At 52.3% G+C, this 13,482-nt stretch overlaps 1 protein-coding gene across 1 annotated transcript; it reads left to right on the forward strand.

Annotated features, from left to right (window-relative positions):
* The first annotated feature begins 4,472 nt into the window (after positions 1-4,472).
* Positions 4,473-11,197, forward strand: LOC133771895 (spermatogenesis-associated protein 31E1-like). The gene is made up of 4 exons (XM_062208275.1): positions 4,473-4,575; positions 6,282-6,342; positions 6,617-10,421; positions 10,625-11,197. The coding sequence occupies exons 1-4, from the start codon at positions 4,473-4,475 to the stop codon at positions 11,195-11,197; spliced, it is 4,542 nt and encodes a 1,513-aa protein (XP_062064259.1).
* The last annotated feature ends 2,285 nt before the right edge of the window (positions 11,198-13,482 follow it).

Consider the following 13,482-nt stretch of genomic DNA (forward strand, 5'->3'; position numbering starts at 1 on the left):
TCTCTTTTCAGTTAAATTTAAACACCTAAGAATAATTGTGTGTTAATTACTGAGTTCAACCAATAGTACTAGAACAACAACAATAACAACAAATACTAAAAAGGATAAAATATTGCATTGTACATCTAAAGTCAGGACAGGAGCTGATCGGTTCATGATATCTTGATTGATTCTATACCTTAGCTATCATGAATTGAGCTGCAGTAAACATGGGGTTTACTCTTGTATATGCCGATTTCATTTTGTTTGGGTAAATTCTAGGAGTGGGGTTGCTGAGTCATAGGGTAGGTCTATATTCAAATTTCTGAGGTACCATCATACTGTCTTCAACAATGGCTGTACTAGTTTACATTCCCACCACAGTGGATTAGGGTACCTTTTCCCCCACATCCTCCACCAGCATTTATTGTTTGTTTATTTCTGTATAAGAGCCATTCTAACTGGGGTGAGGTGAAATCTCATTGTGGTTTTGATTTACATTTCCCGGAAGGCCAGTAACCTCAAGCATTTTTTCATATGTCTGTTAGCCATTTGAATTTCATCTTTTGAAAAATGCCTGTTGAAGCCCTTTGCCCATTTTTTAACTGGATTGTTTGTTTTGCTGTTGTTGAATTTCTTGAGCTCTTTAGAGAGTCTGGATATTAACCCTTTATCTGTTGCATAGTTCACAAATATTTTCTCCCATTCTGTTGGTTGCCCCTTCACTTCGTTGAGTGTTTCCTTTGCAGTGCAAAAACTTCTTAACTTGATGTAATCCTATTTGCCTATTTTGGCTTTGATGTTTTTCTGGGGTCTTTGTCTAGGCCAATGTCTTGCAGAGTTTATCCAATGTTCTCCTCTAGTAATTTGATGATATCAGATTGTAGATTTAGATCCTTGATCCATTTTAAGTTGATTTTTTATAAGGTATAATGTAGGGGTCTTATTTCATACAATTTTCATCCAGTTTTCCCAGCACCATTTGTTGAAGAGACTGTCCTTTCTTAAGGATTGATTGCAGCTTATTTGTCAGAGATTCCTTGGCTTTAAATGTTATATTGATTTCTGGAGTTTCTATTCTGTTCCATTGGTCTGCATGTCTATTTTTGTGCCAGTACCAGGCTTTTTGATTGTAACTGCCCTGTGGTGTGTCTTGAAATCTGATATTGTGATGCCTCTGACTTTGTTTTTGTCATTAAGATTGCTTTAGCTACTCAGGGTCTCTTGTGTTTCCATATGAATTTTAGCATCATTTTTTCTAGATCTGAGAAGAATGTCATTGGTAATTTGATTGGGATTGCAATGAATCTATAAATTGCCTTGGGTAGTATGGACATTTTGATGGTATTAATTCTTCCAATCAACGAGCATAGATTTTTTTTTTCGTCTCTCAGAGCAATACTCCTAGTAGTTTGCTTTTGTTTGTGTGTTGTTTTAAAAAAATGCATATTGATTGGAAGCCACATTCATCGCGTCAATCGTGAGGCCCTCCTCCTACCTCAGATGAAATGTCTGTGGCCCTTGCCTGCCCCCTCTTCCCTGCCAGGACCTGCATCCCCAGGCAAGGTCTCCTGCCCTGCCATACTCCCCAGCCAGCCTCAGTGCCTCCCTGGCATCCAAGTCCATTGAGCCAGGTGCCCACTCCAGTACACTGATCCCTCTGTCTCTTCACAGCTAGTATCCTGTAGCCTGTCACTGCCTTCCCCTTCACATACTTAACACACCTTTGGTGTGCACCAGCCACGGCCCAGGGTTCCGAGAGACAGCATAGAGTGCTGAAGCCTACCCTGCTTCTCTCAGAGAGCATCACTGGGAAAGCTGAGAGCAGAGGAGGGCACTGGACCCTCAAGGCCAAGCCATGGTGAGCCTGGGGAGGATCCATTTGCAAAAAGTATGTGATGCAGCCAGTTTGAGGCAGCTGAATTCAGGAAGAGGGACAGCAGCCAAACTGCCTGTGGACTTGGGACCCACCCTGCCCTCTCCCATCTCAAGTTCCTTCCTGGAGTGAGTTTATCATCAGAGGGCTGAGCCTAATCCTGCCTCTGCCTTTGCCACTGCCTGCAGCTGTGTGACCTGGGCCAGCGGCTTCCCTCAGGAAGACTCAGTTCTCTCATGTGGACTTGAGAAGCGACGGGGCCGTGCAAATAATCATACCATATGGTAGGGCTTTGGCAAAGACTAAACACCCACGAATCATGCACCTGAAATGCTACCATGATTGTGTGCAGGGTGCACTGCTATTTTTTTCTTGCTCTCATTCCTCTCACTCCTTTTGTCAAGTGTGGTATGACTTGTAGAGGCAGCACAGGCAATCACTTAAGTGCCAGCTCTTCCACTTACCTGCTGTGTGATCACGGTAAGTCACTAGAACTCTCAGAACCACTTTTTCCCATCCCATGAAACAGGACAACTCTAAGAGAGCCTTCTGCTGTGTGTTGGCCTGTGCTGCAGTGTGCATGGGCCTTGGTTGCCTTGGTTGCCTGCTGGCCTTGGTTGCACCTGGAAAGCAGGAATGGAATAGGCATGGAGAGGGAGCAAGTGGCACCCCTGGGGCACTTGGCAAACCCACCCACGGTTTACACACTCCTGCACTCTGTGATTTACTCTAAGTAGCATGTGTGCCTTTTGCAGTAAAATGAAAAACTCTGGAGAGTGGTGAGGTTCACTGAAATTAACACAGCACCTGGCTCCCAGGGTGTGGTGAGGGAGAAATGAGTTGATACCTGTGAAGCAATTAGAAAAGGACCCAGCATTTGCTAACTGCTGAGTGAATGTTAGTTGTTGTAATACCAATCATAATGCAGTGGTAATAATAATTCTGATCACCACGACTTTTCAAGCATTGCTGCTGAGTCATAAATATTGGTCACAGGGCCAGCACTGTGGCACAACGGGCTAAGCCTCCGTCTGTGGTGCCAGCATCCCATATGGGTGCTGGTTCTAGTCCAGGCTACTTTACTCTTCCCATCCAGCTCTCTGCTGTGGCCTGGGAAAGCAGTAGAAGATAGCCCAAGTCCTTGGGCCCCTGCACCCATGTGGGAAACCTAGAGGAGATTCCTGGCTCCTGGCTTTGAATTAGCCCAGCTCCAGTCACTGTGGCCATTTGGGGAGTGAGCCAGAGGATGGAAGACCTTTCTTTCTGACTCTACCTCTCAATAAATAATAAAAAAAAGTTTTTTAAAGTGATCACAGTTGTAAATGATTGGCTTATCATAATTAACACTACCATGGGCAAATGTACAGAGCAGTTTTACAGGGGGAGAGCATCAGGCACATAAGCTCCAACTGATTGATTTTCTCTTCCCTGGAAAAACCTTGCAATATGAACAGGATCACACTGATGAAAACATTGAACACAATATGAGATTATTTAATCTTGTGACTTTCAAATAATAAATAGTATGAATCCTTGTGTCTGATTAAACTTTAAATAAGTTTAAGGTTCTAATTCTGGGTGGATAAAAGTTTTTTTTTTTTAAAAAAAGAAAGTTATGAGGAGAGAGAATTCTGAGAGCAAATTCCTCTATGAAGTAACTCAAAATTCCTGAGATTTCCGACATTCAACTGCTGTGAAATTGGGTGCGTTCAAGCCAAGATTTCTAAGGACAAAAGGAACCAGGTGGCATCCTGGCTCCAGAGTGAAAGACTAGGAAATTGATAATGATCTCTGACAGTTTAAGCGAGTAGATTAGGATGGAGGTTTCTAGAAGGCACAGAGGAGTGGAGGGATCCACTGGGCCAGGAGGTGGGGGAGGGGCCGGAGTCAGACTCTTCCTCTCCGTGCCCCTCCCCTGCTCTGGAGCCCTTTGTGATGAGAAGGACCGCTCTGTGATGCGGTCGGGTCTTACTCCATTCTGCCAAAGGGAATTCCAAGGGCTGAGTTGCCTGAGGGTAACGGTGAGATTGAGATTCGTCTGATGGAGCATCAGCTCCTTCCTCCGCAGAGCGCCCCTGTCCCGTGGCAGAGATCCAGCTGTGCTTCCTGGAGCACAGACGTTGTCCTTCTCTTCCTGTTTGGACTGGGGCTCTTCTTCCTGTTTCTGGTCCACAGCACTCCATCCTCACGACCTCCTAAGAGAAAGGGGACCATCAGGAAGGTAAGGAGCGCTTGGCCAGAACCCAACAGGCAAAGGTTTTTCTCTTCCTTCGCTGTTGTTTCCCTGATTCCAAATTAACCAGAGAGACTCCTGAGATGGGAAAGCACAGGACAACGTCATCCTTCATGGCAGGAGTGAGGCTGGAACTAGGATTTCTGTGTGAAGCTCTCAGACCACCCCTGTGGGTGAGCTGGAGAGCACCAGGGCAAAATCGGACCCTGCCTCAGCAGCTGAGGTCCCCACGACTCAGAGAATTGAGATCCCTTGGGGCAGAGGGGGAGTGATGGGCTCTGAGCCCTGGTTCATCAGGGGCCTTCTTGGGATAGGTGCCTTGAGGCCAAGCTTTTCATCCAGGTTGGACTGACCACAGGGCTGTGCTGAGCAGTGAGAGGCTCCATGCAGAGCCTGGAGTCACCCCGGCCTCGGGCAGCAGGCTTCTCCTCGGCAGCTCACGTGCACTGTCTCCTCAGCACAGGAACAGTGACCAGCGACACCCGTGGTGGATTTCACATAGAACACCTCTCCACCTCTCCTCACTTGTCAAAGAATAAGAAATCGTTCACCTGCTTTGAATATTAGTAAGGAGGTGGGAATTTGGCCTGATGGTTAAGCCACCAACTGGGAGACCCACATCACACAGCGGAGTGCCTAGGTTCCAGCCCCAATTCTACCCCAATTCCAGCTCCCTGTTCATGCAGACCCTGGAAAGACATTGATGATGGCTTGAGTGGATGGCTTGAGTGGTCACCCATGGAGGAGACCAGGACTGAGTGCTTGGCTCCCAGTTTGGCTTGGGCTGGGCCACTGCAGCCATTCAGGGAGTAAAATACCAGATGGGACCTCTGTCCTTCTGCCTCTCCAATAATCTTTTAAAGATTTACTTTAGGGGCTAGCGCTGTGGTGCAGCAGGTTAAAGCCCCAGCTGCAGTGCCAGCATCTCGTATGGGCACTGGTTCCAGTCCCAGCTGCTCCACTTCCAGTCCAGCTCTCTGCTATGGCGTGGGAAAGCAGTAGAAAATGGCCCAAGTCCTTGGGACCCAGCACCCACTTGGGAAACCTGGAAGAAGCTCCTTGCTCCTGGCTTTGGATTGGCTCAGCTCCAGCTGTTGCTGTCATTTGGGGAGTGAACCAGGGGATTGAAGACCTCTTTAAAAAATTTTTTTGTTTTATTTGGAAAAGAGAATTGCAGAGAAAGGGGGAGAGACCAAGAGATCTCCCATACATTGGTTCACTACCCAGATGGCCACAACAGCCAGGGCTCTGCCAAGCCAAAGCCAGGAGCCTAGCCTGGAGCTTCTTCCATGTCTCCCAATTCGGTTCAGGGGGTCCAAGCACTTGGGCTGTCTTCCGCTACTTTCCCCAGTGCATTAGCAGGAAGGTGGATCAGAAGTGGAGAAGCCAGGTTTTGAACCATCACCCATAAGGGATGCCAGCATCGTGGACGGTGACTTAACCATCTACACCACAACACTGGCCTCTCAAATAATTTTTTTTAATGTGAATAAAATGAAACAACAAAGAGCATCCTCAGTGAAATGGAGTAAGTCGCATTATTCCTGAGCACTAGCTTGTCTAGGGGAAAGAGAGAGAGAACTGGGTCCCAGCCCCCTTCTTCCTTATCTCCCAGGGTCAAGTGCAGACCAGGAGAAGGACCAACAGCAGGAAGAAGAGCAGAGCTCTGAAAGGTAAGGCTTTTCCCTTCCACCTGGAGCCCCCACAGGTGACTTGATCTCTCCAGTCCATGAGGCACCCGACCCATATTTGAGCACATCAGTGGGGAGGCTTCTGAGAAGCAAATCAGAACAAGGAAACTTCTCAGGTTCTAAAAAGAATTTCAGAATAAAACTGAGAAGACTGAAATGAAACTGATGAACCAGTGCCTGCATGTGGAGTCCAGCTGTGGACAGGTGTTTCATTTCCATGAGGCCAGTTCCACTTTGAGATGACCCCTCTCCCCTTCTTCCTGCACAGTGAGTGGTGAGGACTGCAGAGGGCGATGGATGGGGAAGCACTTTCTAAATGCTAAATGCTTCCTCCATGTGCCATGCTGGCACTCCCAGGGCGGTCATGTGGGCTGGACACTAACGCTTGGGCTTCAGAGTCTGATCTCCCAGGGTCCCCCTATAAAGGGACATTCCACTCGGCCTCCTGGAAGAATCCCAGACCCCTCCCTCCTGCACCCTAACCCAGTCTCCTGGTTTCTAGCCTGCAGAGACTGCTTGGAGAAACTGAAGGAGGCTCGAGGGCTCATTTCCCTTCTGCAAAGGTGAGGAGCTTTCTGCTGTGGTCCATGTCCTTATCCTGCCAGAACCCATTACATGAGTCCAGGGCCTGGAGCGTCCCACCCAGGGAGGGGGAGACCACAGACAGACATGGGATGTGAGTGTACCCCGGGGGTGAGGGAGAGCCAGAGCTCCATGAAGTCAGGGCGTGGGGCAGTGGAGGGGCCCCGGGCTGCGGGCATCCATCCCCCCCGGGCAGGTCAGGGCTTCCGGTCCCATCTGCTCCCAGCTGCATCGTGTGCCTCCTGTCTCCTGCAGCCACCTGGGAAAGCTCCCTGACGACAGCGCTTCTCCCCTTCTGTGTCGGGACCTCCAGGGAGATGAACACAATCCAGCCCCTGCTGGGGGCCACCAGCATCATGGGGAGCCCAAGGAAGATGCTTCTCCTGTCACCTCGTCCCCACTGCCTTCCCCGGCTCTGCTAACCCAGCACCCTCCTCCCCCGGACTCCCACCCATCAGAAAGACCTCAACAAGTCCAGTCCGACATGAAGAGCACCCCGGCAGGCCCTGCCCCAGACAGCGCCCCTCCAGGTAACTCCTGCTTGGCCTCTCTCGGCACGGCCACAAAGGGCTTGGACCGTGTAAGCGGCTCCATTGCATTCTTCTCCTGGTGGTGGCCGACCGCCAAGGCCTTGCTCCTGTTCACCTCACCACATGGCAGATGCCGGCAAGAGCCTCTTTCCCAGCACCCACCAGAGGCCTCGCCCTGGGGAGACGCCGCACGCGGGCAGGCAGAGGCTGGCGGCCCTCCTTTCATCAACCCGGATGTCCAGAGGCTGCTAGAAATCCTCATCTCCAGGAGAGCAGAGCTGATGCTGAAAGCAGAAGAGAAGACGGGGTCCCTGCTGGGCCAGATGCGCCCGGGCTCCCTCCTGAGTTCTCTGGGAGCTCTCTTGAGGTCACTGAGTCACAAGCAGCCCAGCACCACCCCACAGCTCTTCTGGAGACCAAGGCACAAATGCACACAGCTGCAGGGGCCTCAGCGGCTCTCTGCCCCCCCGGTCTTTGGGGATCACTTAGAGAAGAAATGCAGCCAGCTCTTCTGGGGCCTCCCCTCTCTGCACAGCGAGTCACTAGTGGCCACGGCCTGGACCCCTAGAAGGTCCTCCCCTGCACTAGTTCCCTCGATTCTGTTCAACAGGGGCTCTAGTTCCTCTCCAGTTCAGACTCAGGCCAGTCTACCTCTACAGCTTTCCCCGGCGAAGCCTTTGTCCCCTTATCCTTTGGCTCAACCCCAACCTCTGGCTCAAAGCTTGCCCCTACCTCTGGGTCAGATCCAGACCCAGGCCCCTCTCCCATCCTCATCTCCACCCCAGAGTGTGGTCTATAAAACACCCTGCTCTCCCTCCCAGGAGAAGGCTCAGTCTTTCAACCCGACTGAGAGTCAGCAAATGGAATGGCCCTTGAAGAAGAGACTGAAACAGAGGAAGGCTTTACTTTCTTTTTTCAAAAACCCCCAGGAAGTTGCCAGCCAGTCCGTTCCCCACTTTCCTCGGGGCTTTCGGGGCTGTCAGACTGGTGGGACTGCCTCCACCTTGCCCGGGGATTCCATCAGCTCTGATCTCCAGGAGCAGCCGGAGCCACAGAACCAAGTGAAGCTTCTCGCGGATGAACAGGATGGCCCCCCCTGCAAATTCGAAGCGTCTCAGGAACAGACACAGCCTCAGGGCAAATCCCCACAGGTCTGCCACTGCCAGGCAATGGACACGCGTGGCTTCTCCCGGCCTTCCCCGCCCTCGGCACCTGCAGGTGACCCCGAAGTGCAGAAGACAGGATTCACGTGTTCTAAGAGACCCTCGAGCAAGGGTGCAGTAAAGGGCAAACCAGCCGCAGCACAAAAGGATCTAGGGAAAGAGGAGGATGACCAAGAATTCCTGCCCTGGGATCCACAAAGAACCTCAGTGAAAGTCCTAGAGGAAGACGAAGAGGAGTCCAAGTGTAACCCCGTCATCCCTCAGGAGTGTGACTGTGTAAATTACAAACCCAAAAGCCCAGATAAGAAGCATCTCAAGAAAACCCTGAATGTCCACTTGAACCGGACGTTAGGGCAGATCAAAGAAGGCAGGATCCCTGTGAGAGTGCGCCGGTCCTGGCTTGTTGCTGCCAGTCATTCTTTGCCCAAGTCCAGCATCCCTGTAAAACCTAGAAAACCAGTAGCCTCAAAGGGTCAGACCTCCGGTGTGAACACATCCAGGAAGCTCTCCTTCCTCAATCCCCTGACGCGATTTTTGCTGGAAACACACTTGAAAGGTTTTGACGCAAGGTATGGGTGGTGTCTACAGCAGATGGCCCATGAGAGCGCACAGGTCACTCCCAGTGCAAATCAAGCTGCCTCTGCTCCACAGCCCACCTTCCCCAGCTCTGCCGCCAGTGGGACTGGGGGTAACATAAGAGACGATGTTGCCCATCACCTGGAAAACCCTCCTGACAAAGGCCCAAGAGAGGAGAAGGCCAAACAGTCCTGTCACATCAGGGACTGGCCTCTCCTCGACCCCTCATCTGAATATAAGGACGTCCAGAGGGTCCCCACAGCGAGGCCACCTGCTGGCCCCTGTGGGTTCTCAGAGGCCAGACGGGAGACCAGGCTGCCTCCCACTGAGCCCATCACTTACAGTCCCTTGGGCAGAAGCAGGACTGTCCAAAAAGCCGAGAGGGGCAGCCCAGAGTGGAGGCCGCGTGCAGAAACGGCCAGGAGTGAGCCCCAGCGTGAGAGACGGAGAGCGACCTTATCGGACTTCTGCCACAGCCCGGAGGAGCAGAAGATCAGTAGAGGATTCCAGCCGAAAAGAGCCGAAGAGATCAGACAGAGACTGCAGGCCAAAGGAAAGCCGCGTGCTTGGGATGTCACCGTGGGAGCCAGTATGACAACCACCGTGCAAGGCCTGGATGTGAGTCTCAGTCCGCAGTCTCAGGGCACCAGCAGACATCCTCAACCCTCGAGAACTTTGGTTGACGTCAGTGTAGGACAGCCAGGCCTGAGAGCACAGGACAGCCACGACCTGGAGGTCCAAGTGGAAGTAGACCCGGAGAAACGGCGCCCACAGCACATTGCCAGCGTCCTCCATCAAGACCGCAGCCCTGTACTGCTCCCCACCACAGACATCTTGGCTTCTCAGGCCTCTTGGGTAGCTTCCCAGGGCTCGCCTAGTAGCACCACACCAGCTTCTCTGGGGCTTCGTGACCGCCTATCAAATGCCAGGAGCAACCAGGAGCAGCAGGAGGCCAGGACCCCAAAAGGGAAAGCCCCGTGGACGAGTGAGAGCAAGACGTACAGTCCCCCTGACAGGAGAGGGGCCTGCAAGAGGCCCAAACCTGAAGAACAGGAACAAAGGGCTCCAAAGAAAAGGGTCACTATTGCCTGTGGGATGAGCCGCCCTGCCTGGGACAGGGAGACGGAAGACAGCCTGGGGGACAAGTCCCCGCCACTCCTGCCAGAGAAGAGACAGACACCCCCAGAAAGCCACATCAAACAGAGGACAAGGCCCTCTCAGCAGTGGTTCAGCCCCAGCCAAAAAGGCTCAGAGTGGGAAGATCTCCTGGAGAAAGGCAGGCCTGCATCGGCCATGGCTTGGAGCCACGGATCACGCCTTGAGAAAATGATCACGGAGAGGAGAGATGCGGAGGCCCAGGCAGTCGTAACCGCTGTGGCAAAGATCCTGATAGACAAACTGGGGCTTCGGCGCCAACCTGCTCCCTCAGAGGTACATGGGCCAAAAAAGGAACCCCAGGGCCTGCTGGGTAGGAGTTCTTGCCTTCACAGGGGTCCCTCTGGCCAAGAGAAAAAGAGAGTGGTGATAGACCCGGCCTTTATAAAACAAGCCACCCCCAGGGACCTCACCTGTTCCGTCAAGAGCAGGTGGATCAGTGAGAGGGACACCAATTGGGTCCCCCCGTCCAGGGAGCCAGTGATGCCAGCCAGCCCCGGCCAGCAAGGGCTAAGGGTAACAAGTATCTCAAGATGGAACATCCATTGCCCCAGGAAGTACCTTCCTCAGAAACATGTCTCATTGGATCAGACACACCATGCCTCCAAAGGCCTGCAGGAGGCCCAGACCACGGCAGTGGGAAGAGAGAGCAGCAGGACCCAGAGCCTCCTGGGCCCACAGCACAGCCCACCCTGCCTGGGATAGGAAAACAGGAGATATCCTGGGGGTCGAGTCCTCACCATTCCTGACAAAGAAGGGACAGGCACCCCCAGGAAGCCACAAGGAACACAGAACACGGCTATTCGTGCAGTGTCCTAACCCCATCCAAAAGGGCACAGGGCAGAGAGACACCCTTCCAGGAGGGATCACGCGTGGGCAGGACGTGCACGGAGAGGAGAGATGCCGAGGCCCAGGCGGTCATAACGGTTGTGGGCAAGATCATGTTGGACCACCTGGGGCTTCCACGTGGACGCGGCATCTCAGAGATAGACTGGTACATGGTGGAACGCCAGGCCCCGCTGCGGGAGCGTTCCTGCTACCGCAGGGGTCCTTCCTACACTCAGCAAAGCAGAGCGGGCACAGTCACAGCCTTTGGTCACCAGGCCACCCCTCAGGGCCTCAGCTGTCCTGTCAAGAGCAGGTGGCTCAGAGGCAGGGACAGCACCTGGGTCTCCCCACCCAGGGAGCCTGCGTGCCACTCAAGCCCAGGCCAGCACCGACCGGGGGTGACAGGTGACTCGGGTCGGCCTGTGCACTGCCCCAGGAACTGCCTTCTTCAAAGAGGTGCCTCCTCCCCTCACACACAGCATGCTTCTCAAGCCTGTCCCAGTGGGAAAAGCTTTCTCTCGGAAAAACGCCAGTTTCTGCAGAGGAAACCCGCTCAGTCCTATGTCCCCACATCTTTTATGTGACAATGGCTCCTTTCTACAGAGATATGCATTCCTCCCCAATACACGTGTCTTCTCATCATAGGCGTGGCTTCTGTCTGTGCTGTGCCGTGCGCGGGCATAGGGGAGTGGTCAGCTGCTGTCCCTGAGTGTGGCTTCGAGAAGGGTCAGGGCATGGAGGGAGGCTGACACTGGTGGTGGAGACCCAACCTCACCCCGGCTCCCCTCACTGCATCATGGGCTTTCATTCCCGTCATTACAGAACCAAACCAAAGGAAGCCTGCAGGTCTTATCCAGGTGAGCAGCCCCGTAGGACTCTGCCCAGGAACTTACTCATCTCTTCTGTCTCCTCCTTCTCCTGACCTTGAACACTGCGCACCTGTGGGGAGTGCTGACCGAGACAGCATTGGGTGTCAGAGAGGGCACAGGAAATGGAGGGGTGTTGTGTGTTGACCCCGAGTTCAGAGGTGGCAGAAGCTTATCCCCCTTGGTCTCCCGATAGCGAACAGACAATGCCTGCTATGGAAGCCCCTTCTAGGTCTGGGGAAGACAGCGAGAAAGATGGCTCAGCCTTGACGAGGCGGCAATGTTACCCATCCCAGCCTCTGCTTCCCTGCTCTCTAGAGGAGCAGCAAACACAGGACCTACAGCTTCTATGCATGGCTGGAAGCCACAGGACAGCTGCTGGGGCCATGTTACCCCTGCCCATGGTCACCTGCCTTTCCTTTCTCCTCCCATCTGAAGGTGGGCTGAGGCTGGGTTGTGGGAGAGGAATCGAGACAATAAAGCCAAGGGCGGGGCAGAGAGACATGAGGACGCTGGGAATAGGGGCGTTTGCCATCCCAGAGCAGTCTGAGACCTGGAGGGAGGAGACCCCAGGACCCAGCAGCTCACCCTGGTCAGACCCCTGTGCCCACCTGTACTTTCTCCCTCACTGTAGACCTGGAGAAGCCCCTTTTAGGTCAACACAAAGGGCCAGACTCAAGGGGATACACAGCCTCACGTTAGAAAGATGAATTTCCTATTTCAGAAGCTTGCTCAAAATCGCCTATTTAATTCCTTGCAGGCATGAATTGACAATAGAGGGAAAGCTAGGTCTAGGAAACTCGAATATGACACACCTAGCACCGGGACTTCTCTTGAGGGCGGCAGGACACCGTAACCCACTGGGAGAGTGGGAGAGGGCACAGACCTGCAGGGCTGATCTGCACCAGGTCCTGTCTGGGCCCCAGGACTGAGACCACCTCCAGGGTGGGCTCAGCATCCAGAGTGGAGCCAGGACAAGGGAGGGTCTGGGAATTGGGGAAGAGCCAGCTGTCTATTGGCTGTGGAGTACATGGACTAAGGGCCCTGAGCCTACTAGCTGCTCAAGACCCTGAGACACAGGCTCTGGGATGTGGTGGAGCTGGATGAGGATCCCAGAGCTCATACAAGCAAAGAGAGTGGCACTGGGGTCCTGCAAGAAACAGGCAGCAAGTCTCTGCCTGCCCCTAGTGACATGCAGCAAGGGCAGAGATGGGGAGACCCCCAAAGACACCCCCAATACACCTCTCCTCATGACTCAAACCCCCATGCTGCCTCCACAGAACTCTAGGACCTCTGCTAAGACCCCCACAAACATTCCACAGAGATCTGAGACAGAGACCCTCCCAGGGACAGGGGGTGAGATGTTGTGTCGCAGGGGTTCACTCTGTAATCCCATCTGGCTATGAGAGTGGTTTTCAGAGTGATGACCTGATTCTAATCGCACCGCAGTTATTTCTTGTTAGTGGCACACTTTGGTAAGTGGGAAATGTTTTCTCATTTTGGTTTAAGTTTTTTTCATAAAACACCTGATTTTGGCTAATAACAAGCATGCCAATAAATGAAACAGGCAGAGGTGGCTAAGGAGCAGGAGACATACAGATTTGAGATGTGACGGCAGAGGGAGAGGCCTCCGGTTCTACAATGTCCTTGTCAATGAGTTCCTTCCAACGCTGGAACTAAGCGAAGATGCTCCTTGGCTTTCATGGGCCGCATCACCATAAACAAATCTGAAGTTGAAAATACGAGGGTGTGATTTCTTGGAAAGTAGAATTGAAAGGTAAGTTTATTTTGGTACAAAATAATTTTAAATACATAGAATTCTTCAAAAAGTTGATGAAAATACACATTGTGAGGGAAAAAACTATGCATGCATTTCTGATTATTTTTCCAAAGTAGACTTAATTCCATTTTCCATGAACTTTCTGGAGTGTTTTCATAATACACAATGAAAATGGATTTAATATAACTAACCTACCAACCTAGTAGCTTACACTCAACATCTT

This window comes from Lepus europaeus, chromosome 12 (assembly GCF_033115175.1).
Source record: "Lepus europaeus isolate LE1 chromosome 12, mLepTim1.pri, whole genome shotgun sequence".
Lineage (NCBI taxonomy): Eukaryota > Metazoa > Chordata > Mammalia > Lagomorpha > Leporidae > Lepus > Lepus europaeus.

Bases quoted from the DNA above. Each gene is read 5' to 3' on its own strand.
- LOC133771895 (XM_062208275.1), top strand. From the start codon at position 4,473: ATGCAGAGCCTGGAGTCACCCCGGCCTCGGGCAGCAGGCTTCTCCTCG. The intron at 6,343-6,616 runs GTGAGGAGCTTT...TGTCTCCTGCAG, and splicing joins CTCATTTCCCTTCTGCAAAG to CCACCTGGGAAAGCTCCCTG. The intron at 10,422-10,624 runs GTGGGAAGAGAG...AAAAGGGCACAG, and splicing joins AGGAGGCCCAGACCACGGCA to GGCAGAGAGACACCCTTCCA.